Source organism: Pteronotus mesoamericanus, unplaced genomic scaffold (genome assembly GCF_021234165.1).
Source record: "Pteronotus mesoamericanus isolate MK-2021 breed Mesoamerican mustached bat unplaced genomic scaffold, CSHL_Meso_final contig_90, whole genome shotgun sequence".
NCBI lineage: Eukaryota > Metazoa > Chordata > Mammalia > Chiroptera > Mormoopidae > Pteronotus > Pteronotus mesoamericanus.
In genome coordinates, this window is record NW_026555277.1 from 42,624,931 (window position 1) to 42,651,647 (window position 26,717).

Genomic DNA, 26,717 nt, shown 5'->3' on the forward strand with positions numbered 1-26,717 from the left:
CCGTTACTTGCAGGAGTTCCACGCCAGGAGACACTGGACCCCAGGTCAGCGGGGGATAATGTAATGTGAGCCAAGCGCAAAATGGCATTTGATCCGGCAGCCCCGCCCTTCTGCAGCCAGAGGCGAGGGCTATGCCAGGCTGCTCTGACGTTTTTCATCCATACCAGCCAGGGCCAAGGCCTGGTGACCTGGCAGCCAGAAGGAGTTCCAGGAGGCACAAGGCTGGGGGCTGGGAATTAGGTGGTGCAGAACAGAGAATGCTCTGGGGATGCTGGTTTGTTTGTACAACTGTGCATCTCTTCCTGCAAGGAGCAAATGAGCAGCATGGCTGAACAAGCTCTGGGTCCAAGTCTGGGCTCTGCGCTTTGGGAAATTCTGTGATTTCTGTACCAGTTTTCCCTTGTTACTCACAGGGTTGATGTGAGGTTTAACCTATCATGTAATCAATGCCCTATAAACATTGTTATAAATATTATTCTTTGACAGTGTACCTCTATGCCAGGAACAAGATTCCCTGACTGCTCTTTAATTGTACTCCAGCCTGTCTCCCAGGAGAGACTGTAGTGAGCTCTCTGGGGACAAGAACCATATCTTATTTGTCTCTGTACCCACAATGGCTTTGCTCAATGAATTTATTTACTGAATGAGCGAACCAGAAACAACATACGACCTTCAAGAGACTGCCATTATAAATGTGTCATTACATGTCTCTCCATGCATACCTTCGCCTATGCTGTTCCCCTCACCCAGAATTTCACCGTCCAGCTTCTCCCCCAACATTTGGAACGGGCGAACCCTATTAGTGCACGCCTCACGCTGTATTGTGATGTTCTGCTGATGTGTCTGTCTCCCCCAAGACTTGGAGCTCCCTGAGGAAAGGGCTGGAGGATTATTCCATGCGGTACCCAGGTACCTGACATAAGATGTGTGTTCTATGAACCCCTCTGTGCAGATACAAAGGAGAAAACCTGGCCCATGCCCGCAGAGAGCTCACAAGTCCCGGGCGGACAGCGGTCTTCAGACGGACCCCACGGCGGGCACACAGGGCCTGGGGGTGGGCCTGCGGCCCGGGTCGGAGGGTTCTGCGGCAGCGCTGAGCAGATCGGGCAGGTCTGCCCCCTGGGCCCAGCTCCCAGACACTCACCGTCATAATGGTCACCTGCTCCTGTCTGGCTCTCTGCTTGAATGCACTACCAGCCTGAAAATTGGCACACTCTCGCCTTAATCTTCAAAAGGAAAACATTTTGATAAAAAGTCAGTATTAGCATATATAGTCAAGTGAAATCTTTTCCCTGAGAATAAAGAATAGGGCCATTAATGTCTGCGTTGGGATGATTTTAAACGTCCCCGGGGAGCCGGCTGGAAGCTGGGCCCTGAGGAAGGTATGGGGTGGGGACGAAGGTCCCACCTTCCCGGGAGGAACTGCACATCAGCCTCACATGGAGCTCCCTGCTGCGCCTGCCCCCGCCACCTGCAGAGGCCTCCACGTGTTACCTGTGGTTATTTCTGCCTGTGTCCACTCAGGAGGCCCGGGCCCTGCTTTGCCTGGGCCTGCTTCAGAACGTCGTTGCTTTGTGGTGGTTGGGGTGGAGGCTGTCTTCTGAGATCTGTGATTCCCCAGGAATGAGAAGTAGGCGCCGCTCAGGACTATAGTCCCATTTGCCCATATAGTTCCTGGAGCCCTGGGGGAGCTGGGCCCAGGGGCTCAGGTGCACCCCAGGCTTCCTGGAGGAGGCAGGTGGGGGGCGGTGGGCAGACAGGAGAAGGGGCACAGTGTGGAGCCAGGCTTGGGAGCCAGATAGCCTCTGGTTGTAGACCCCCACTCTGCCCTCACTAGCTGTTGCCACCTTGGACAGGTTACCTCTCCTCCCTGAAACTTAGTTTCCTCATCTGGACAATGAGAAAACCTTTTCCTCTCACAGAGACTGGCCATTCGAATCCAATGACATCATTTGGAAGGGGCACTGTAGGTGAAAAAGGTAACATTTCAGGGCAACGACAAGCCCGCCTGGAGCAGGATGAATAAAACATAGGGTCTATAAGTCTTAGCTGCTTCTTCCAACCTCAATTTCCACCTCCTCCCCTTTTATTTATTGCTAGGGTCTTAAAGGAGTGTTGAGGCTGGTCACTTCCTCTTCCGCCTACAGCTTTGGGACCAAGCGCTGAGCTGAAACGACGGTCCCACCCTCCCCCCACAACCACAGGTCTCCCGCCCCATATCCCTCCAATCAGGTACAAGCTATATTTCTAATATATCCTCCAGCACCACTGTCATTACCCACGTTTTATTCAGAAGGGAACAGCGGTGCCCCTAAGTAAAGGGCCTTCCCTAAGGTTTCACAACCAGGGAGTAGAGAAGCCCCTCAGATACAGACCTAGAGCCCAGTTCTTTCCTCTCCTCCCGCTGCTGCCCTCGCGCGCTGCCCCCTCCTCGGCCCTGCGCCCTCCCTCCACCCCCACTGTCTGCGCCTCCCCCTTCAAAGCTCAGCCCCGCTGTAGCTCCTGGAGCCCTTCCTCACTTTCTCAGATTTCTTCCTCCTCCAAACTACTTTCCAAAAATTACATTTTTCTCTGAGTCTAAACGGATGTGCATTAAATTAGAAAACGTATAAAGAAGATAAAAATCATCTAATATTCCCTCACACCCAGAAGCTTCCAGTTTTTTCTCTATGCGTTCGCATAAGTGTTTGTGTTTATTTTCCCCGCAATTTTTCTGCAATACTTCCTTGCTCCTGCTTTTCTCCTGGCCCTTGTAACTTTCTGTGTGTGTCTGATTCACTCTACCAGACTGTGAGCCCGGGGAAGGCAGGCTCTGTGCCTTGATTCAGGCTGACACTCACACTTGCCCAGCTCGTGGCTGGCTGGAGGGAGGGACGCGGGGTTGGAAAACTGGGGGACATTGCCCTTCCGGTGCAGTGCTTGGTCCTCTAAGTGTAGGCATGGGAAGAATCAAATGTTCCCAACGCTCATTTAAGAGCCCAGCAATCAGTGGGAGAAAGTGTGTGCAATGTGTACTGTTCTTTTCAGGTTAAAACACAGACACACTCGTCTTGGGAGGCTCATTCGAGGGAGGCTGGGACTTCACTAGAAAGAAGAGAAGGTGAACCTTGAGTCCAGCTTCCCCCTCTTCCCAGCTCTGTACCATTGGACACATTATGCAAATTTTAAGCCTCAGTTCCCCCATCTGTAAAATGGGGATACTAACACCTCTTTATAGGGTTGTTGTGAGGATGAAGTGGTGAATACAAACAGCGTCACGCAGTGCCTGGCATGAGGACACGTGCATTGTGTGCTCGTCCCCTGGCTTCTTCTGAAATGATTAACCTGTCAGTTAACAGCCTCCATTTATTACAGATCTATCGTCGGCACTGTGGAGGCTGCAAAAGATGCTCTTCCTGCCTTAAAATCCCACTGTGGGTAAAAGACACAGGAGCTGATTAGAGAAAGACATAGTCCATTATAAGGACTAATTGAGCCGCGCAGACAATAATGCCAACTGAATTAAGGCTGAGAGAGCTCGGTGTGTGCCTGGGCCCCCGGGGAGGCCACAGATGCGCTTTCCTCCAGATAAATAACAGCCTTTGCAACTCTGGAGGCAGCCAAGGCAGGAGACAGCAGATAAGCTTATCTGGGCTGTGGCCGCAGAGTTGGAATTTGTAAGCTTGGGGTTTGATTTTGTTTTTTAATCTGTCTCCGGTTACCAGTTTGCCCATAAATTACCGTTATCTGATGGTTTAGGGAACACAAAGTTGGGTTGGATTGGGTTGGGTTGGGTTGGGTTGGGAGAATGGAATGAGACCACAAAGATTGGAGACTAGTGATTGCATATATATCAGGGTCTCCTTTCAGCTCTGCCCCTAGACTGAAGGCAGAAAAGAGTTTCCTCAGGCATCTTCCCATCCCTGCTTCTGTCCATCCTAGTTTTCCTGACAAGAAAGCATTTATCAGAGCTATGGCTTGGGTAATCACAGTGAAGCGATATTGCACGGTCATTAAGAATATGAAGCTTTGGAGTCAAACACATCTGTTCTCTCTACTGCTTGCTGGCTGTGTGACTTTGGGCACGTTACTTGGCCACTCTGAGCCTCACTTTCTTTGTAAAGTGGGGACAATCAAAATAACCCTCCCTCATGTAGCTATTTTGAGCTTTAATATAGGTAATGCTATTACAGTGCTCATCACAGGGCTTCTACAAGGTCAATAAATGGTAGCTGGTTTTAGTGTCATTACACTAAGAGCTATATGAAAACAGCAGATTGTTTTCCCCCAAATGTGTATGTCACAAGGACATGTTTCATTGGCAGGAGGCTGCTTCTGAAAGGCTGAGAGGTGGCCTGAGGCAGAAGAGTGAGCACTAGCAAAATTGGTACCAAAATTCAGGTCACCTCACTCGGTGTTTTTCAAAAAAAAAAACAAAAAAACTTTTACTATAGTCCACAGTATGAAATGCATTTTACATCACAGTCCTCTCCATTCATGTATTCCTTGATAAACAAGAGAAACAATTTCACAAAGAAAAAAAAAATACACATATTGACCACATGCCGTGCTCACTGATTTTTTTTTTCTTTTTTCTTTCTTTTTTTTTAAGTGCAATTGCAGCTCATTATTTCAGGTCCGCTTATTGGGTCCCCTTTGCACAGTTTGAAAACAATGTATGAAATGATCGTGACCTTGGGAAAGTCTCTGTCCCTCACTGAGCTTCAGTTTTCCCAACTATAAAATGATCTTGGTGCCAGCCAGCCTCACCGCCACTGGGTCATGCTAGGAGCACTGATGGAGCCCTTGCTCTTTGGAGGGTGCCCATCCCACTGCTTTGGAAGAGACGGAGACTGAGGACAACAGTTTCTGCCCCGAGGAAACCACTTGGGGGCACTGGAGATGGGGGGGTGGGGGCTGTCGGGATTGCTTCTCCAAAAGGCCTAGCGTGATGGAGAGAAAAACAATGGAGTGAGAAGTAACGGGTGCTATCCTCCCCCCCTTTTTGTGCCCCAGCAGCCTTCCTGACAGCGAGACGGGAGAGGACCCCAGGTACAGCCTCGGAACTGGGTTGGAAGTGGGTTCCCATAAAGGCAAGGGTCTGGGTTTGGGGCACAGTGTCGGGGCATTACGGTGCCGGGGAGACTGAGTGTGGATTCAGGGTTGTGCCACCTCCATAATTTCAGGGGCATGAGGCCTCGCAATGAGGCATGCATCCTCAGCGAGGGCAAAATCTGGTTCCTGGGGGGAGAAAAAGTGTAGATAACACAATGACTTGGGCCCTCCGAAGGGCCATAGTATATAAATGGGTACACAGTATACCAGCGGCATTAAAATTGCACAGTGGGATAGAGCCGGAAAAAGGATTGGTGGTTGCCCTGCGGTGGTGGGAAGGCAGGAAGGGAGTGACCGCTAATGGGTGCAGGGTTTATTTGGGGGCTGGTGGAAAGGTTCTGGAATTAGATCAGGGTGATGGTTGCACAACTTCGTGAATATTTTTTAAAAACCCACTGACTTGGATAAGAGATATGTCAAAGAAAGGGCAATGAGAAAAAATTTTCCTAAAATGGCCCTGGGAGTGATCATGAAAGGAAAGTGGAACACAGCTGTGAGGGGAGAGGATGGGTGTCCTCCAGGCCCGAGAGAAAAATTGGTCTTGTCGCTTTGTGTTCAATGGGATTTGTGTTCTTGTTGTCTAAGAAAAAATCAAAGTAAGTAGATTACGAGACTCTGAAATGCTCAAACCCACCCCCTCCCGACCTCCCCTCTCCCCAGAACACTCAAACCCTGAAGCGGGTGGGGAGTCAAGATGGGAAGGTTGACGCAACTTTGTTAAATTTAAGCCCTGGCCTTCACTCTCTGAACACCAAAGAGGTTTCGTTTCCCTGTCTTTCTCTGCCCTTTCTGCCACCTTGTCCCCAAGTGCCTGGGTGTGATGACAGGCCCAGTCTCTCTAGCCATAGTGACCTTAGTTCCTGAGCCAAAAAACAAGCCTCATGGTATGTGACAAGTACACTTGCGTGCATGAGAACAACGGGACAGAATGATTGGTACTGGAGCAGGTCAGGTCATTCCGGGCCACATGGGCACCACAGCTGGAGGATGTCTCCAGGCAGATCCCCAGATTTCTTGGTCGTCTTCTGAGAGGGCCTCATGGGGCTGCTAATCACCCCCGGAGTGCTTGTCAGCTCTCTAGGCGCCTCCTGAGTTCCATCAGCTGTAGGTCCCCACCCACAAACCGTAGGCACTGATGTCAGCCTGCCCAGCCAGGCCTGGCTCTGGTCAGACAGCACTTCCTGTCCCAGTTTTTTGTGTGACTGTGTCAGCCTGAGACCTTGGCCAGTGCACTTGAGCCCAGACGCAAAGGCTGAGTCTGGAGGAGCCACATGTTGGTCCTCGTACTCCTCTGACACAGGAAGTACCCCCGCCATGAGCCTGCACCAATGATGCCTTTCCCCCACTCCCCCTCTTACTTGAACTGGGTCCTCAGAACCCCCCTCACACATCCCATGTGGCTTCTGGGCACCGCTGGGGTTCAGGCAGTGGAGACTCCTCCAGGACAACCACACCCCACTCCCACGCCCCTCCATGCAGCAATTGTGGCTGCAGACTTGGTCACAGGGACGATAAAGACGCTCGTGCTGGGTTTGAGGGAGCTCAGAATGTCTGTGGAGAACTCTGGCCACTCATGCAAACCCTGAAGCACGTCTTTCTTCCCCTGCTGCAGCGCGGAGCGGGAGCCGGCAGCCGAAGCGGACGTCAGGTACTGTGTCCTGGGGCACCTGCCCTCCAGGGCAGGCTTCCCCAGGAGGCTTCTCAGGCCCAGAGAGCCCCAGAGCTCGGGCAGGCAGCCCCTGGCCCCAGCGCAGCTTCAGGGAGGAGGCCCGAGCAAGGGCTCTGTGCTCCATGGGGCAGTCTGGACGCCACTGTGCCTCTTCTGCACATCTGTCTGCTCTCTTCACACCAGATCATTTTTATCTGGTGTTCATTTTTGCTTTTTTTTTTTTTTTAATTTGGGGGCGGTGGTTCTTAAAAAATTTCATCATACCAAATGTGGTTCCCTTGGCTCCAGTTTTTTTAAAAGTTCAAGTTGGAGATGACGTCAAAGTTGAATGGTTTGGAAACTGTTCAAGGCCGGAGGAAACCAGGGATCCAGTGTTAACGTGGTTTCTTCCTGGGCTCTGGGTGGAGACGGGAAGGAGTACAGGCTGCAGGGGTGAGACACATGGGGTGTAGGGCAGGGAAGGATTGAGGTCCCTCCAGTCAGCTAAGACCGGACGCCTAAGCCTACCCAGGGCCCTTCAGAAGGAGAGGCCACCAGGGCCTACACACAGCAGATTTCTGCCAACTGCTCCTCCCCATCTTAGCACTGCCCCACCCCGTGCCCTGGTCTAAGCCCCTGTCTTTTCAGCTGCCCCTGACAATGCGTCCTTACTCCCACTCTGCTTTTCCCAGGAAGAGAGGCCCCGTGGCCTATGCCTCTCAGAAACCGTGGTTGCTAAATGCCACTGTGGAGGAGAACATCACCTTTGAGAGTCCCTTCAACAAACAACGGTAAAAGCCTGTCTGCGGGAGGCGGGCTGGGGGAAGGGAGAAATTGATCATGGGCGGCATCAGTTACCCCCCCCTCCCCAATCCCCAAGCTCCAGCCAGAAGCTCTGCCCCTCCATTGATCTCCCACCCCAGCCACCCACTCTCCAGCCTGCTTATCTGGATTCCAGCCTGTTCCATATGGTCCATTTGGAAACAATCCAGCTGTGTCTGGGCATCAGGGTAGCCCAACTCCCAAGTGAGAAGGCAGGAGACGAGGGAGATGAGGGATCCCTGCTGCCCCCTGTTGTGGCTGGTGGGAAGGCCAACCCAGCTCCCCAGGATTCTCCGCGTTCATGATTCCCCACCGCCAGCTCCTCAGCCTGTGCACTATTCCCCCCTCCCCGCAGTGAATGATAACCACTACCATTGATTGAGCTCTTACCAGGGGCCAGGCGCAGTGCCAAGCTCTTTGTACATGTGATTTCCTCTAATGCTCACAACTATTCCAGAAGGCAGACACTATTATCATTCTCATCTTACAAGTGAGGAAACCAAGGCTCAGAAAGGTTAGATAACTTGCCCGAGGCCACCCAGACCCTAAGTGACAGAAACAGATCTCAAATCCAAGGCTGCCTAATACCCAAGTACATGTCGCTAAGACACCTGATGCCTCCTCTGTGCACCCTGGCTCGCACCTGCCCAGGTGAAGAGCTGGCCCGGGAAGTATGAGAAGAGCAGGCTGGGCAAATATTTGACCAGCCATTATCATTACTGCCTAAACCAACCAGCAGTGATTTTCCCTGGCAGTGCCCCAAGCCTGGGCTCCAACTGTTGCTTTCCCCACTGCCCAGGACCATGGGCCCGCTCTTGTCACTTATGTGCCATATTTGCTGCCATCTAATTGCATTGTTCAAATATTTAACTTGCTCCAAGACCATGTAAGGAGCTGTCCTCGGCTTTTTTTAAGCTCATGTGGTGTTTGTCTGCGCCCAAGCAGGAGGCCCATTAAATCCATTGCTCACCCTGGGCACAGCTGCCTGGAGACTAATGACCCTCTGCAAGTGCTCAGGTCCCACTCCGGCCAGGCTGATGCGCTGTGTCCCCACCCCACCCCGTTCCAGGTACAAAATGGTCATTGAAGCCTGCTCCCTGCAGCCAGACATCGACATCCTGCCCCATGGAGACCAGACTCAGATTGGGGAACGGGTTAGTAGAGCCCCCAAGGGGTTTTCTCAAAACCGGGCACCTCAACCACCCCTGCTCCCCACACATCGCCAGCACAAGGCCCCAAGATCCTGGTCAGGGAGAACAGGTACCTGGGAAACCAGAGAGGGTGAAGCCTGCAAAGCTCCTTGCGGTGGGGTCAGAATGATCTCCTTGAGCCCTGGGCTGCTGGCTGTCCTTGACAAGGTTTCAGCCCTGCTTGGTGCAGAGGTCAGTTAAGGGCCTTCCCAGGCTGGAGATGACTGATATCTCCTTCAGTCACGCCCTGGGTATATCCCAGGAGCTCCACGCAGTGTGCTAGGCTTAGGGTTATGCTCTTCTTGTTCACTTTCCAGGTGGGTCCCCTCTCCCACAAGCTTGGACAATAGGACTCTCCCGTAGTTGTCCTCCTACTGTACGATGAAACCCCTACATCCTCTGTCTTGGGTTTCACTGGTCAGATGGTCCCTAGCACCTATATGATGACTCTTCAAAGAGCTGGAGACTATATTCCCCACTTTCCGGTGAATTCAGTAAACATGTACAAGTTCCTTCACTCTGAAAAATGAGGGGGTGGGGGCAGGGAGGTGGACAGAGCCAGACCTCTATCCTAAAGAGCTCACAGTTGAGTAAGGGCCAGGACAGTCTCTCCTGAAGGCCTTAGAGGGCATGACCTTTCCTCCCCTTTGGCGACAGGGCATCAACCTGTCTGGTGGTCAGCGCCAGCGAATCAGCGTGGCCCGAGCCCTCTACCAGCATACCAACGTCGTCTTCTTGGTGAGCGCACCAGCTAGCTCTTCCCCCAGGGACCCCAGTGTCTGGCTCGTCTCCCTGGCTCACTGCCTGCGCGTGCACGCACACACCCAGCTACCTCCCTCTTCAGGAGAAAACTTCTCCTGCCAGAGATATTACTTATTCATCTTAGTGATGAGGAAACTGAGGCAAGGATAGTACAAATGACCCACAGTGGACTTTACACTGAGCTCTGAGGGAAGGCAAGTCGTAGTTACAGGCCACTTCTCTGTCAGTTAAACAGAGAGAGGGGGAGAACATTTAGAGAGAGAACTGAAAGAAGGAACCTCTGGTCCAAGTTTTATTCCCTCTCCCCCACAACACACACAAACTGCCTACTAAACACACTTCATTATGTAAGGTTCATAGTCTGTAACTGTCTGACTCATGCACAGCACTTTACAAGGTACTAGCTCATTCATGATCCCAGGTGAACTTTAAACAACACTGTCAGAGAGAAATGAAGTGGATATGTTCGTTTACTTCAACCAACTTTTATTAAACTCCTATTCTATATTAGGCACAGTCACAAGGGGTCTCAGTTCTTTTATCGGGGGGTAACAGGGAGAGGGTCTCACTTCGTAGGGGCCTTATGTAAATAACTCTCAGATCTGGCCTCGTGCAGGGTATTGCCGGAGCAAAGGAGGGGAGGCTAAGGGTGAGGGTCAGGCAAGGACACAGGGCGGAGCACTGAAGGGCGGGTAGGAGCTCACCGCGCAGGCAAAAGGCACATCGGTACTCCAGGCAGAGGAAGCAGTTTAGACATAAGGCCTGGAATAGCCAGTTCCCTGGAAACCTGATGTGTAGAGACCTTGGACAATACAGATGAGCAGTGAGACTGGAAAGGAAGACGAGTAAGTCGTAAAGGGCCTGGGTTCCCACGCTAAGGAATTCAGACCTCACAGACTGTGCGGAGCCGCGGAAGGATCAGGAGTCGGGAAGTGATTGTGATTAGATCTGTTTGAGAATGATAACTGAAAACAGCCCCCCTTTAAGATAAGGCAACTGAGACCCAGAGAGCTCAGGCGCATTGTTCAAGGCCACACAGCTCATTCAGTGTCAGCCCCTAGACCAGAGCTGATGAAGCTCTGCTGGTTTTTGTGCTCACTGTCACCCCTCCCTTTGCACTTGCCCCTCCCTCCTCTGTCCAGGATGACCCCTTCTCAGCTCTGGATGTCCATCTGAGTGACCACCTGATGCAGGCCGGGATCCTCGAGCTCCTCCGAGACGATAACAGGACAGTGGTCCTAGTGACCCATAAGCTGCAGTACCTGCCACACGCAGACTGGGTGAGGGGCCAGGGGAGGTCAAGCTGGGGAGGGCTGAGGTGGGAGAGGCAGTCTGGCATCTTCGGAGGAGTTAAGCAGATGTTCCATAGCAATGGCTGAGGGCTCCCAAGCAGAAGCGATCAGCGCTGGATGGCTTCGTGCAGACTGGGCAGATCAGGGAGCCCTGCACAGCCCAAGGGTCTGGTGTCGCCTAGAGCTGCCACATTCCCCATGCTAGCCTGGGTACCACAAGGGCTGGCGTCGAGAAGGCTCACAAAGAGACATTCGGTTCCTACCTCTGTTCCTGCTCAGTTGGATGTCTCACCCCTCATCTTGGGGAGTGCCTACTGGATAGGAAAACCAGCTTCCTGCCATCTGGCAGGTGGGATTCAAGTTAGGACAAGATAAAAAAGGTGGAAACAAATAGTAGCTGCAGGAACAGAAAGTTCCATATTATCAATGGAATGCAATTTTGTGAAACCCCACATGAACTAAATCCCCATACTCCTCGACAGACATAGTTACTTTTCCAGTCATTGAAAAACATTTAATTTTTAAGACGGAAATCATGTGACTTGAAATCTATGCCTTGCCTGACCCTTATACAAATTTTCCGCTGAAAATGGAGGTCCTCCCTGAGCCTTAGGCCTGTGCTAAGTGGCCCTTCTCATTCCCCCCCAAATAAGTCTCCCTTCTACACTTAGTGAGACCTTCCCTCCACAATGAAAAAGGAAAAAAAATCCAAATTTTTTTTAAAAAGCTGAAACAGGTACAGGTTCATGCCTGAGTCTCCATGGAGACCCTGGCAAGACAGTGCAGGACAATCCTTAATCCAAAGAAGGCAAAAACAGAGGTGTCCAGTTCCTGGAAGTATCAGTAGAAAGGACTCTCAGTACCCTTCCCTAAACCCCAGTGTGGGGTGTGTTGGGGTGGGAAGAGCAGAGGTAGGTGTCTGAATTATCACGAGTCTACATGAGTGTGAAACACTGAGTGTTTCAAATAAAATAAGTTTCATTGATTTTTGAGAGACATGGCTACACACACTTAGACCAACAGGTGCTTTGCCAGAACTGGTGGACCTCTCAGACCTGCCTTCAGGAGGCGCTAAGGGGAGTGTGCAACTAGCCCATTAAGTGCAGCTGCCGCAGCTGCCTTGCAGATAACCAGAAGCTGGACCAGGATGCTCTGAGTTGCTCTGCAAACCCTCCTATCGACCATGGGCAACCACTGAGACTTACCCCCAGATGTACCAAACTCTAAATCCTGAGAGTGTGTTAATGCGGGTTGGTTATTACTACAGGCTCACTGTGGTGGGTGAGCCAGAGGCCATTTGTGGTGGGGAAAGGATGTGTGTGTCCACTTCCAACTCCTTGGGCAGGCAGGGTGTCAGTTCCACTCCCCTTCCCCAGCCAGCCCTCCGCAGGGTTCGCTTCTGCCTTTCCAGATCATCGCTATGAAGGACGGCACCATCCAGAGGGAGGGCACACTCAAGGACTTCCAGAGGTCTGAGTGCCAGCTTTTTGAGCACTGGAAGACCCTCATGAACCGGCAAGACCAAGAACTGGAGAAGGTGGGTATATCCTAGGGGCCAGGCAACCACCCCCTGAGAGGAAGGTTCTGCTAGAACTAACCTCATAAAGACTTTCCTGCCCTCACCGGCCCCAGGAAACCCCCCCAAAGGACAGATGTGAGAGCTGAGTATGAACCTGCTCCTACTGGGGGAGAGCCAGCGGGCCTGTATCCACTACTCAAGGCAGAATCAGGTGGATGCCTTCCCCTTATCCTGAGATAGTCAGACACCATTTAGTTTACAAGGTTTCAGAAAATCAGCTCAAGCACTGGCTGGCGTGGCTCAGTGGATTGAGTACTGGACTGCAAACCAAAAGGTTGCCAGTTTGATTCCTGGTCGGGGCACATGCCTTGGTTGTGGGCCAGGTTCCCACTTGGGGGCGTGCAAGAGGCAAACTATCAATTTCTCTCACACACCGATGTTTCTCTCCTTCTCTTTCAACCCTCTTCTATTTCTAAAAATGAATAAAATTTAAAAAATAAAAATAAAAATGTACCAGAAAATCAACTCAAACTGTCTAAGCAAAGAAAAAATGAGGGGGGGAAGTTAAGAATTTATTGACTCATGAAATTACAAAGTCCGGGGGTATCATAGCTTCAGGGAGAGCTGGATCCAGGCAGTTAAACAATGTCATAAGGGATCTGTTTCTCCCCATCCCTTGGCTCTTCTCCCTCAAATTGGCTTCATTCCCATGCTAACAGTGAGGGCCATTGACAGTCTCAGGTTTACATTCCCCCAGATCCACAACTGCCAGAAGGAGAGTGCCTCTTTCTGGATTGTTTAGCAAAAGTCCCAGGGCTGACTCTCATTGGTCCAATTTGGTCATGTGCCCACATCTGAACAAATCATTGTGGCCAGGGATGTGGCATGTAAGGATTGGCCAGTCCTGTGTCACATGCCCACCCCTGGAGCCAGGGAGAATGACCAGCCCACCTGAATCACAGAGACTAAGAATAGGAGAGAGGGGGTGCCGCACAAGAACACTAGGGTGCTGTTTGCTGATGAAGAAGACAATACAAACATGTGCCCATCTGGGCCCTCCACCCGGCAGGAGCAACCTGGAAATTGATACTGTTCATGACCAGGGATGGTTGCCCTCTCTCCTCCCTTTTCTCCTCTGCACACCTGAGGACACTAGCCAAGCCCCATTTGTCTTTCAGGAGACCGTCATGGAGAGAAAAGTCCCAGAGCCACCCCAGGGCCTGCCCCGGGCCATGTCTTCGAGAGATGGCCTCCTGCAGGATGAGGAAGAGGAAGAAGGTACAGGCAGTGGGACTGGGAGTGAAATCATGGCCTGAGGTCTGATTATTCCCTGGGAAACTAAGGTCTGAGGTTCAGAGGGTGGTAAGATAGTGTGCTTTTGACTATACCCTTTCCCTCTGTGCATCTCAGTGTCTCAGTCTTCCCATCTGTCAGAGGGGATAACACACCCCCACCCCAGTTCGCCCTCAGGGGGACGTGAAATGTGAAGCCACAGGGTGGGATCTTTGGCCGCAGAGGAGGCAGCCGAGAGTGAGGAGGAGGACAACCTGTCGTCGGTACTGCACCAGCGCGCCAAGATCCCGTGGCGAGCCTGCGCCAAGTATCTGTCCTCTGCTGGCATCCTGCTCTTGTCGCTGCTCGTCTTCTCCCAGCTGCTCAAGCACATGGTCCTGGTGGCCATCGACTACTGGCTGGCCAAGTGGACTGACAGTGCGCTGACGCTGAATCCCATGGCTAGGAACTGCTCCCTCAGCCAGGTGGGGCCTGCAGTCCCTCAGGGGTGGGGCAGAGAGGGCTGAGCCATGGACACCCCAGGACCCTGCCTCATTCTCTGCCTGGCCCAGGAATGTTCCCTCGACCAGACTGTCTACGCCATGGTGTTCACGGTGCTCTGCAGCCTGGGTATCGTGCTGTGCCTGGTCACATCTGTCACAGTAGAGTGGACAGGGCTGAAGGTGGCCAAGAGTTTGCACCGCAGCCTGCTGAACCAGATCATCCTGGCTCCCATGAGGTATCCCTCTCTCCCACCATGCTGGGGCTGTAGGCAAGTCACTGGTACCTGGGCCTCAGTTGTCCCATCTATATAATGGGAACATACAATCTCTGTCACAAGCTGTCGGGCACAACTCAAGGAGCCTCAAGTATCTGTAAAAGTGCCTCCTTGATGCAGAGAGCAGAGGGAAACCGGCATTTGCTCAGCCAGACACAGGGCTAGGCATTTTATGCGATCAACTCATCTAGTTATCACAGCAGCCTTTCAAAGTTAGCATCTGCAGGCTCTGTGAAAATGTTAGTTTCTCTTCCCTAGGCCGGGACCATCTGCCCGTCTCTACCCACGGGTTCAGCTCCCCCCTCCTCTCTGTCCTCAGCCAGCCCACAGGTTCTGACCCTGGGCTGACTGAGGTATAGCTGTTCTAATCTTCTGTGATGGCATGGATAAAAATCTCAAAGACTGCTTGGTGTGAAAGAAGTCACTGCCCAACTGGCTGGTCCGTTTGGCTTAAAAACTGGCAAGCAAACAGGTTGTCTGGCCCAACCCTTGTCAATGCCAGACCTCACCCTCTAACTACACTATTTACTTCCAGCCTCTTCAGCTCTCTGTGGCCCAGAGACATGGCCTCAGAGTTTACTTACCCTCTATTGGTCCCAGGTCTGTGGTTCTGAAATACTCTGGTTGGGGTTGGTCTGGCTCTTTGTCACAGCTAGAGTGATGATAGCCAGAGTGGCCTTGCAGGGTCAGCCAGCTGACAAGCTGTACCTGGGGCCGGGTCCCCCTGACTGGTTGTCCCTCTGGAGAGGACTCTATGTCCCGGGGAGGACAGCTGCCAAGGGAGCCAGGCCTGGCGAGCAGCTGAGAAAGATGGTAGTGGACACACATGGGCTTGAGCGTAAGATAGGCTAGTGAGGGGCCAGCATGCTTATGGGCTGCTGTGAGAATTCTCAGGGACTCAGGCCAGACGTCTTACAGACCTGCAAAGGCCACCGGCCCTGGGAAGTTAGACTCAGGGATGACTCCAGAGACACCGAAATGAAAGAAATAATCACCCTCATTCAATGAACAGGAAGGAAATCAATCAACAAACAATTTCTTATGGTTGCCTCTTAGGTTTTTTGAGACCACGCCCCTTGGAAGCATCCTGAACAGATTTTCTTCTGATTGTAATACCATTGACCAGGTATACAGGACTTGACCCGTTTCTCCAGTTCAGAGAAAGGTCTGTTGCTGGCTTCCTCAGAGCCTGTGACCTGGGCCCTGGGGGAGGAACCCAGTGGGTCCCAATCTGACCATAACGCCCCCCTGTTAGGCCTTCATAATAAAGCTGAGGGAAACCACATCCCCTCGATTCCATCCAAGAGCCCCCTGGCTCACTCCAGTAAGGTTCCAGCATATTCTGAACCAAGGTAACTGATTTTGTGGAGAATATTTGTTTTGATTGAACCTCTGTTCTTTATTTGCCATCGTACTAGAGAGTGGGAAAACAAAGCCCTGACTCCTGGCCCCAGGGAGCCTACAGTGTAGCTGGAGACATAAGACACGTGCAGTAATAATGGGAGAGGAAAAACCTGACAGCAGCCAGCACACTGAACACCGTCAAATACCAGAGCTCTCCCCCCTCTCTCACCCTCCCCTCCCGCAGCACATCCCATCCACGCTGGAGTGCCTGAGCCGCTCCACCCTGCTCTGTGTCTCCGCCCTGGCTGTCATCTCCTATGTCACACCGGTGTTCCTCGTGGCTCTCTTGCCCCTGGCTGTCGTGTGCTACTTCATCCAGAAGTACTTCCGGGTGGCGTCCAGGTGATGGAATCACTTGCCAGTGTCCCAGGTTGGGGCTTGGCTGGGGGGTGGGAGGTGTTTTGCAAGGGGCTATTGGGTACTGTTATTAGAGTCCTCATTGTAAAATTGATAGAGTCATGTTCCCCGTGAAAAGGAAAATAGACATAAAGGAAATGAAATACTCGCATTCCGCGGCGCTGACCTAATCATGTGCCAGCACCCACGCTGGAGGTAACATCTGGGCAGTTTCCTTGGGAGCGTGTGCAGGGTATATGTGCATGTTTATGCCCTTCATTCTTTTTGCCAAACTGCTTCTCAGGAGGGTTGTGTGTGAGTCCAGTGGCCAGGCCGAGTGCTGGCGTGTGAAGGCAGAGGCACCTGATGTGAGGAGTGTTATGGGAACCCCACCTCCCAGCCACCTGACACGAGGGGCTCTCACCATTCTCCTTATCATGTTTGCCCTCCTGAGCCTTGGAGATGGACATGCCTCTTTCCTACTCAAAATTTTCTACAAACATTCTCTAGAAATTTTTTCTGGGAGTGATTCTGTTAAGTTCATAGATTCAAAGAATTCTAGACACAGCATTTCTCAAACTGCTGATTACAACCTAGCCATGGGTCATGAAACCAGTATTATAGACCAGCACTTTTTAAAAAATTAAATAAAACAGAAAACAGACTGTATTCACATAATAACAGTAAGCTTTGCTTCATGAAAGCTTTGTTTGGGTGGTGTAGGTGTGTGTGTGTGTAATGATGTGCAATATAAAATGTGTTTCTTACTACAGGTTGTGGTCAGAAAGGTTAAGTACCTTTCCCAAGTGCACAAAGTTAGTTAAAAACTGGAGTCAAAATGCTGGTTAGCAATTGTAATAATTAAATTTAAGTACATCTTGGCCACAATTACCTTGACCACAAGGATTAAGATTTCTATAAATGGCTTTTTGCCTGAATGACCCATAATCCCCTGGTACGCACAAGGAACATAGTATATTGACATTCACAAAATCACGGTGGCTTTTTAAACACTGTACAAGCTGTTCTACAAAGTTCCTTTCTCCTGCCAGAGAAACTGCTGTGGTCCCCTGGCACCCACTGTGGCCCTGGAGACGGCTTGTCTAAGAAAGCTGAATCCTGCATCCCAACCTGGCCTCCCCGGCTCTAATGCACAAGTCATGGTGCGGCTGTGGAGGGCAGGAGCAATTCTGTTTCCATGGAAATATTCCTGGCCTTTCCCCCTGAAGGTGCTCTTTAGATTCTGACCTGTGATGTGCTGAAACCTATTGTGGCTATTGAGGTGGGGACTGGAAGCTTCGAGTTGGCCTTTCTGTTTCTTTTTCTAGTTGTCTCAAGGTTCAGGTTGTTCACTTGTGAAAGGGAACCAACTAACACTGTCTGCCACGCCTTACTGCAGTGGGGCCGTGCAGCTGAAGTGCAGGGACTGAGCTATAGACAGAGGAAGGGGAGGCCCAGGAGAGCAGAACTGTGCCAGCGTGCTGGTTAAGCACTTTACATAAACGAGCTCTCCAGTCCTCAGGACTGCTTGATCAGATGGCACCATTGCTTCCCTCTTTGCAAGTGCAAGACTGAGACCTAGAGGGGCAAAGCCATTTGCCCACGTGGTCAAAGAGGTGGAAGAAGGATTCAGACCCAGGCTGAGCCCCTGAGCCTGCCCTCTAACCATCCCCCTCTGCACCTCCCCACTCCACCCCACAGGGACCTGCAGCAGCTGGATGACACCACCCAGCTTCCGCTGCTCTCGCACTTTGCTGAAACTGTGGAAGGCCTCATCACCATCCGAGCCTTCAGGTACTAGGTCCGCCCAGGGTGGGGGTGAGGAGGGGAGGGCCAGGGTTATAGGTCATGAGGTTCAGTCCTCAGGGCTCCACTTAGGAAGTCCCAGGACATACATCTCCCCACCCCTTCTCAAACTTCAAGGCCCAGATGATGTCCACCAGAGGGGTGAGGCCGGGTAGGCTCCACTGCATGATCCAGACAGGAAAACCTCAGCCCTGCAGCCAAGCCCAGCCCCTCTGTGAACTGAGGCTGGGACGAGCCCTCACATATCAATGATAGAAAGGCCCTTACAGCATATGGGCAAGCATGAGGAGATCTTTTATTGAGAATCTCCTATGAGTCAAACACTACGCTGAGTTCTTTCCATGCCAAGATCTTTCGTTCTGCCCTGCAAACCGAGGTGGTGTCAATGATTGTTCCCATTGCTCAGACAAGGAAATTGAGGCCCAGAGAGCTTATATAACTGCCCGGCGTAAGGCCCCACAAAGCCCAGACTTAAACTTGTTCATTCATCCAACAAACGTTACTGAGCATTCACCATGTGCTAAGCTCCATGCCAGGCACTAAAACAGATAAGAGTCAGAAGAGCCCCTGTCCTGGAGGCATTTACACTGCAGGCTTTGAGCAGCCCAGGACAGACCCATGTGACAGGTACTCTGAAAGAAAGGGGGATACAAGCTGTGGGAGCATACAAGGCGAGGGCAATCGTGGAAGGCTTCATAGAGGAGGTGGCAGTGGAGCCAGGACTCAAAGGATAGATAAGCGTTCACGAGACTGGAGGAATAGCCCGAAAACTTCAGTACCCCTGCCATCCTCCTGCCGCCCTGAGTTGTGATGGGTTGGACGGGGGCAGCCAAGGCTGCCTGAGGAGTGTCCGGGGCTGTGGCGCCCCTTCCCAGTCTCTGTCTGATGTATCAGGGCATCTCTCCTCCAGCCAGACAGGTCAGAAACCCTGACCCAGATAGCTGGGCCCTGGTATCTGAGCCTCAACCAAAGAGTGATCCCAGGTTATTTTTAGAATGGCACAGCTATACAGGGTGTAACAGGAACCATGTGACACCAAGGCCTGTGTCCAAGAGTAACCTTAGGGCCCAAGAACCAGCTGAGAGGGTCCAGGGAAGTTTACATCTTCCCCCCAAAGCTCCCAAAGTCCAGCTGCAGCCATGGGAGAGAACCCCAGGTCCCTGGTGCGACCCTCTTAGGGTCTTGTCTGAGTAAAGCAAGGAAAGCCGAGTTCTGCCCCGGCCTTGGCTCTGCTCCCTGGACATCCCCCGCCCCCTGCAGGCCTGTGCTGTCTTCCATACAGAAGCTCCCTGGAGCCTGGCGTGTGACTCTGGGGTCTCCTCCCAGCCCCCTTCTCAAGCCTGAGCTTCCCCAGTTGCTTCAACTTCCAGGCGCCTTGACACACCTGGGCCTGGCCTCGACTCTAAGTTTTGGTGATATCCGTCTTTTCCTTGGTGTCCTGGAGGTCTCCAGGCTGGGCCGGGGGCAGAGAGATTGTGACTTTCCTAGCACGCGCCAGACCCTCTCAGTGGGACCCTAGTGGTTTCCAGCATCCCGCGACCAGGCCCAGACCAAGCCCGTGGTCAGCCAGAGGACTGCTGCCCAGCGAGGCCTCCCACACCCGCGCTGACGTGGGTGAAGTGAATGAAGAACTTGATTCTCGTCCTTTGGATGTGTTTAATTCATTGGCTTTTGCCCCGCAGCCCGCCCCGTTGAGAGCTAAGGAGCGTTTATTGATCGCACAGGTGCTAAGTGCCAGGCCCTGTGCTAAGTGTTGTACGTGTACTATTGCGTTTAATCCTCACAAGAGCCCCGTGACATACTTACTGCAGCCCCATACTAAAATGGAGAGAGGGGATCCAGAGAGGCCGAGTAACCAGTGTGAGGCTACACAGTCAGGGAGCGCTGGGGCTGGGCTTGGGAGCCCGGCCTGTCTGACCCGGTTTTCCTAGGAGTCCAGCTTTTTCCCCCAAAACTTTCAAGAGTACCCCGCACGGGCTCAGTGTGGGGCTCAGAGGTTGTTGCTGTCCATGTAGGAACTATTACTATCTAACGAGGAAACTGAGTCTCAGTCTTGACACACAGCCAGTAAGGGAAGGACTGGGCTCCAACCTGGGTCTGCATGGCCCCAAAGCTGGGGCCCTTTCCACCGTCACACACCTACCGCGGGAGCTCGTGCACACTCACCCCTCAGAGCAGCCACGGACCCTCCGACTCTCCCGCCACGCCCCTGTGCGCTCTCGCATCCACGTCTTCACCATGCGCTTCACCAAGCCCTTCAGCCGTGTGGTTTCAGACTCGCCTCCGACATCTCACCCACACACGCATCTGCCCTGTGGCCGTGCTAACCCACGCTCTGTCACACCTCAGAGACTCGCCTTCCTCTCCTCACACACACAGTTCACTCTCAGGCCCTCCACCCAGAAATAATCAAAACAGAACAAACACCTTCCAGGAGTGAAAAGCAAATGCCCAACAAGGCTTGTCTTGAGTCCCTCCGAGTCCCCTCAGTTGTGTCCCTGAGCCCAGTGTTGAGGTGGCTTTTATTCATGCTGTCGTTCATCATCACACAAGTGCTCCTGCCCCTCCCCTGGGTCTGGCCAGGTCTGAGGGTGGCCAGGAGAGCGATGCCAGGAGCCCAGACTGGTCCAAGGGAAGAGGCAGGTCCGTATATAGTAACCTCAGGAGAGAATGTGAGGAGAGCATGAGATCCAGAAAGAAGCTTCCAGAGTTCCTGGCACAGAGAGATCTCATCTACCTTAGAGGGTCAGGGAAGGTTCCCAGAGGCTACCTGGACCAAGATTATTCCCTCAGTCTGTCCTCATTCTCCCTCCAGGTACGAGGCCCGGTTCCAGCAGAAGCTCCTCGCGTACACAGACTCGAACAACATTGCCTCCCTCTTCCTCACGGCTGCCAACAGATGGCTAGAAGTCCGCATGGCAAGTGCCACCCGCCCCACCCCGGGCCCCAGGACAGGGGGTCTGGTACGGGTGTGGAGCTCTGCAGAGCAAGGGCGAAACAAACGTGAACCAGAGCGGGGAGAGGTGTGGAATACCAGCTCGTGTGTGCACGCAGGGCGGGCACTGGGGCCCCTGCCTCTCCCGGCCCTGATGGTCCTGGTGTCCGACCTGAGCCCCCTCCTCCATATTATTGCCTGTGGACTGTGTGGCTGAGGTGCGTGTGAACAGTGAGAATAGGAGTGTGCTTAATTGTGATGAGTGTGTGTCTGGAGTGGGTCATGTGACGCTTATGTACGTGTGTAGGCCAGCTGGTGAGGCATGTGTGCAGGTGAATGGGATGTAAGGGGTGCCCTTCCTGTCTCTTGGGGCTCCAGCCTTCACAGGCGCCCTGTGTGTCTGATGACATTAATGTGAGTGTGAGGGCTGGGGTTGAGTCTCAGCTGAGCTACTCTCTGCCCTGACGGGGGGGCGGGGGGGGAGGACACTCTGGAGGGCCCAGGCCAGCCCCTGTCCCTCCACAGGAGTACATTGGTGCGTGTGTGGTCCTCATCGCGGCTGTGACCTCCATCTCCAACTCCCTGCACAGGGAGCTCTCGGCCGGCCTGGTGGGCCTGGGCCTCACCTATGCCTTAATGGTGAGTGACAACGGACGAGGTCAGGAGGGGGTCAGACACCAAACTCAGGGGATCCCAGGGCACCTTTTCCAAATGAGACACCCCTCGGCCCTTACCCCAAGCTGCTTTGAGTCTGATGCGGGCGGGACCCTACCGGCGGGAGACCTGACTGCAGGGCCCTGCCTTTCCACCGGGCCCGGGCCCCAGATGGATCATGGGCGAGGAACCACGTTCATTGTAACCCTCCGCCTGCCTCTAGGAAGAGCCACTCTGAACAACCAGCCAGTGAGCAGCAAGAGATATTGGGGACCTCAGTCCCTCCTCAGCTACAAGAACAACATCTTGGCCAGGGATGGGACTGTGTGGTCACTTACTGTGACCGTCTCACTCCCCTCAGGTCTCCAACTACCTCAACTGGATGGTGAGGAACCTGGCGGACATGGAGATCCAGCTGGGGGCCGTGAAGCGCATCCACGGGCTCCTGAAAACCGAGGCAGAGAGCTACGAGGGGCTGCTGGGTGAGGGGTGCAGGAGGGCTCCTGGAGAGGGGCCCGGGAGGAGGGCGGCTGGGGGTAGGGCGGAAGTCCTGGTACCAGCTGTGCCCCCGCCCAGCGGCTGACCCCCAGCCTGGCCCCCAGCACCATCGCTGATCCCGAAGAACTGGCCGGACCAGGGGAAGATCCAGATCCAGAACCTGAGTGTGCGCTACGACAGCTCCCTGAAGCCCGTGCTGAAGCATGTCAACGCCCTCATCTCCCCAGGACAGAAGGTCAGGGGCGGGAGGGCAGAGGGCGGGCAGCCTCACAGTCACCTCATGGTGCTCCAGGCCCTTCGGGCCTCACACCCATTCAGAGGCCCCAGTCTCCTGACCCTGGGCCCCTCACCCGACATGGCTCAGCGCACCCCTCTCCTTCCTCCCTCTCCCTGTCTCCTCCCGCTGCCTCACTCCCCCGCCAAGGAGGACTCCCCTGGTTAAAGGAGCTTTGTCGGCTCCCCCCAACACACTTGCAAATGGTCAAGACTCTCCCGGGGCACTGCCCCCTGAGCCTCGGAGCAGGGGCCTAGGGGCAGAGCGTGAGGCCACCTCGTCCTGGGGAAGGAACTCCTGTCTGGCACTCTGACCCGCCTCTCTTACTGATTCCGTCTTCCTCACTCCCACTCTGCTCTCTCTGCCACTGCCCCTCTCCTTCCATCTGTCGCCATCTCTGTCTCTGTATTGGTTCTTTGTTGTCATTTCTGTTGGTACCCAAGGGCCAGGAAGTGATGCAGCCAGAGGTGGCTCCAGTTTAAGGTGGGACACACAGACACATCCCTGCACACCACACTCAGCCACCCCCTGCCCTCCTGCCACACCCGTGCATATAGAGACACACTAGAGCCCCCAGTTCCCCTGCCACCAAGTACCAGGCTCAGCCAGGCCCACACCCAGGCCCAGGCAAAATGGACATCTACACCCTGCACTTGCTTGTGGGCCCCCGTGGAAGCCCCCCGGACCCACTGCAGGAAACAAGCCCAAACCTGGGGCCCGGCCCTGGCCCAACAGAAGCTGGTGAGAAAACCAGGACAAGAAGACATGCTGCAACCTCCCAGCCCTGCACAGCCCCACGCTAGCACCAGAGGCTCCCACGCCCCCAGAGCCCCCGCAGCACACCCACGCCTCTCTTTCCAGATTGGGATCTGTGGTCGCACAGGCAGTGGGAAGTCCTCCTTCTCTCTCGCCTTCTTCCGCATGGTGGACACGTTTGAAGGTGAGTGGTACGGTGGGCGCCCCACAGGTACCCACAGCCACCAGACGAAACCTCAGTCCTGGTGAGTGGTCAGATGTCACGGGAGGCCCAGCAATCACTGTCTTCCCCTGCATCCTCACTGGGACCCAGGTCCCAGGCTGAACCCATCCCCAGCACCACCGTTCCCTTCCATGGTGCCCCACCTGTCACCTGGTCTCCATGCAGGGCGTATCATCATTGATGGCATCGACATCGCCAAACTGCCGCTGCATACCCTGCGCTCGCGCCTCTCCATCATCCTGCAGGACCCCGTCCTCTTCAGTGGCACCATCCGGTGAGCCCCGTCCCCCCACTAGGCCTGGCTCAGCTCCATCCATCGGATCCGGAGCACAAAGAGGAGGGGGTGGGCAAGGCCAGGAGCACTTAGCTGGGTCCCCACCTCCCTGGGCAAGCAGCCCGCTCAGGCTCCCGGCATGAGGGCCTGGCTCTGGTGTTTCAGAGGAGACTTACCCTCATGTCCTTCTCTGTCCCGTTAGGCCTGGGCAGGCACTGGTAGGGGCACCCCCACCCTTGGGACTGGGATGCCCCCTTAGTGCCCATGTCCGGGACAGAACTCTAAGCCAGTCAACTTGGCTGCTCCCTTCACCAGCCTTGCCTTCTGCAAGTCCCCTGGGAATGGAGCCAGGGCCCTGCTCCCTTCCCTCACGGGGCTTTCTGTGTCACACCCCAGATTTAACTTGGACCCGGAGAAGAAGTGCTCTGACAGCACTCTGTGGGAGGCCCTGGAGATCGCCCAGCTGAAGCTGGTGGTGAAGGCGCTGCCGGGAGGCCTCGGTAACGGCTGGCTGAGCGGCATGTCGGGCGCTGAAGGACATCTGTGAGGGCTGGGGGCGGGGGTGGGGGCGGGGGCGAGGGGACTCATGTCTGAGGTTTGTCCAGTATTTGGAATCTGAGGTCTGGCAGGACTCCAAAGACCACTGCGTCCTCCCTCTCACTATACAGGAGCTCAGAGAGGTCGAGTGACTTGCCCCAGGGCACACAATTGGTCAGTTCAGGGTCTGGCACAGAGGGGGACAGTAGGAGTCACTGGGAGACGGAGCTTGCAAGTCCTGATACTATGGCGGTATGTTCAGCCCTGCCCTGCCCTGTCCGCCTGCCTGCCCAGTTCTGGCGGAAGAAGGAACGAGAGAACAGACTGGGGAATCCCAAACACAGGACACTCCTCGAAGCTGCTGGGAAGACTGCCCCCACCCCAGGGGCCAGCAGAGCCTTGGTGTATTTGCTGCAGCCCCTTTGACAGTGGAGGCTGGCCAGGCCTTGGCTTCAGAGAATCACACCACCAGGACACCCACACACGAAGCTCATCCACGCAGTGCACACGCCCCTCCCGGAACTGCCCAGAGCCCCAGCAGCACATAACTCCCAGGGGCGCTCTTCTCACTGTAACTAACCCATGCAGGTGGCATCTGTGTTGTCGTGTAAGGCACGGCAACCCTACACACCTGTACTCATGACACGTCCACATATTTGCTCCTGTACCAACATTTCCCGACACCCCCCCAAGCCACACTATCTACTCTACTCACAAAACAGGATTCACTCAGCCCTGCTCCTCTCCCTGGGGCTGATTTCAGATGCTATCATCACAGAAGGCGGGGAGAATTTCAGCCAGGGCCAGAGGCAGCTGTTCTGCCTGGCGCGGGCCTTCGTGAGGAAGACCAGCATCTTCATCATGGACGAGGCCACGGCTTCCATCGACATGGCCACGGTTGGTCCTGGTCACATCCATGGAGTGGGGGTTTTGGAGAGGGCGTGGGTGTTAGGGGGAAATTTGCATGAAGTAGTCCTGAAGTTCACATTGCCTTGGACATCAAGACCATTTGTAGCAGAAAAGGCCAAGAGCCAGGGACCCTGACTCCAGCTAGTCCTAGGGCGTGTTCATAACCCACATATACACAAGCTGCACGCAGATCCACAGAGGCTTCACACCTGGCACCTACCACACAGCACACCCCAGACATGCTCACAGCACACGTACAAGCACAGCGCTGAGTCCCTTGAATGCTAGGACCTAGTTAGTCCTATGTGGACTGGGGCCCGACAGATGGCGGGGTAGGGTTAGGATTGGGGTCGGATGGGAGCTGGGCCACAACCCTGGGCCCCACATTCCCCCAAAGCTGGGCCAGACCACATCCACTGGGCAGGTGAGCCAATAGCTGCTGCTCCAACCTGGCAGGAAAACATCCTCCAGAAGGTGGTGATGACGGCCTTCGCAGACCGTACCGTGGTCACCATTGCGGTAAGGGGCTCGCTGATGGGGTGCAAGGGGAACATCCAGAGAGAGAGCAGCCCTTGGGCTCGAGAGGGGACCCTGGAACAGGACAGGGCAAGGAGCCCGGAGGGCTTGCAGGGGCCCCGGATTGCAGGATTTGGAGTGGGGAGGATTTGTACCTGCTTGTCCCTCAGACCTTCCCTCTCATTCTCCAAGTGCCAAGGTCTGCCCTGTCCCAAGGCACTGTGAGCTGGCTAGGGTTACATTTCCACAGGAAAAGGGGGTGGGGGCTCTCTGAGACGAAGCCTGAAGGCTGGGGCAGAGCTGAGACTTGGTGAGGAGAGAGGATGTCATTAGTGGGTAGAAGGCTTGGAGTCACAGCCACTGTGGGAAAGGTCAGTCACCACAGACATAGGACATCCTAGCCGCATGCCTTCTCCCAAGCTGCAAGAGGGATGCCCTCAGCTGCCTTGCCTTTCCCCACCACCCTGACCAGCCCCCTCCTGCCCCGTCCAGCACCGTGTGCACACCATCCTGAGTGCAGACCTGGTGATTGTCCTGAAGCGTGGTGCCATCTTGGAGTTTGACACGCCGGAGAAGCTGCTCAGCCGGAAGGACAGCGTCTTTGCCTCCTTTGTCCGTGCTGACAAGTGATCTGCCAGAGGCCAAGTGCCATCCCATGCCCCATCCTGCCTCCACCTCCCACCTGGGTTTTCTAACTGTAAATTGCTTGTAAATAAAGAGACTGGTTATTTCCTAGGAGAGGCCTTGGTTCTGGGAGGCAGAGGCTGGGGCAGACTGTGGGTCCAGTGGAGCCAGCGTGCCCTTGGCATCAGGCAGAACTGAAGAAGCTGTGTGAGCGGGGGCAAAAGTGGGTTTCCTTATCTGTGAAAGGCGGTTGTATTGGTGTCCTTGGGCTGCCATAACAGAACACCAAGGACTGCGAGGCTTAAACAACAGAAATTTATTTCTGACAGTTACTTAGAGAAGTCCAAGATCGAGATGTTGCAGATTTGGTTTCTCCTGAGGCCTCTCTCCTTGGTGGCAGACAGCTACCATCTAGCTGTGTCCTCACGCGGCCTTTCTGGATTCTGTATAAACATCCATGGTGTCTCCCTCTTTGCTCATTAGGATACCGGTCATGTTGGATTAGGGCCCCACTCCTATGCCTTCATTTAACTTAATTACCTCTTCATAGGACCTATCTCCAAATACAGTTACATTGGGGTTGGGGGGGGTTCA

At 53.9% G+C, this 26,717-nt stretch overlaps 1 protein-coding gene across 2 annotated transcripts in view; it reads left to right on the forward strand.

Moving 5' to 3' along the window:
- Positions 1-26,211, forward strand: part of ABCC8 (ATP binding cassette subfamily C member 8) — a 73,622-nt gene extending 47,411 nt beyond the window's left edge. The window contains exons 17-39 of one of the 2 annotated variants that reach the window (XM_054586025.1): positions 4,996-5,031; positions 6,707-6,742; positions 7,435-7,533; positions 8,634-8,718; positions 9,412-9,492; positions 10,659-10,796; positions 12,220-12,345; positions 13,506-13,605; positions 13,843-14,084; positions 14,172-14,338; positions 15,434-15,503; positions 15,966-16,123; positions 17,819-17,911; positions 20,739-20,841; positions 21,384-21,497; positions 21,874-21,994; positions 22,115-22,245; positions 23,146-23,224; positions 23,429-23,537; positions 23,934-24,037; positions 24,838-24,971; positions 25,440-25,502; positions 25,992-26,211. In XM_054586025.1, the coding sequence (XP_054442000.1) occupies positions 4,996-5,031; positions 6,707-6,742; positions 7,435-7,533; positions 8,634-8,718; positions 9,412-9,492; positions 10,659-10,796; positions 12,220-12,345; positions 13,506-13,605; positions 13,843-14,084; positions 14,172-14,338; positions 15,434-15,503; positions 15,966-16,123; positions 17,819-17,911; positions 20,739-20,841; positions 21,384-21,497; positions 21,874-21,994; positions 22,115-22,245; positions 23,146-23,224; positions 23,429-23,537; positions 23,934-24,037; positions 24,838-24,971; positions 25,440-25,502; positions 25,992-26,129 (2,527 nt within the window). In that variant the 3' untranslated portion in view covers positions 26,130-26,211. The remainder of the gene's footprint in view (positions 1-4,995; positions 5,032-6,706; positions 6,743-7,434; positions 7,534-8,633; positions 8,719-9,411; positions 9,493-10,658; positions 10,797-12,219; positions 12,346-13,505; positions 13,606-13,842; positions 14,085-14,171; positions 14,339-15,433; positions 15,504-15,965; positions 16,124-17,818; positions 17,912-20,738; positions 20,842-21,383; positions 21,498-21,873; positions 21,995-22,114; positions 22,246-23,145; positions 23,225-23,428; positions 23,538-23,933; positions 24,038-24,837; positions 24,972-25,439; positions 25,503-25,991) is intronic. The other variant, XM_054586026.1, reaches the window with a different exon arrangement.
- Positions 26,212-26,717: the final 506 nt, after the last annotated feature.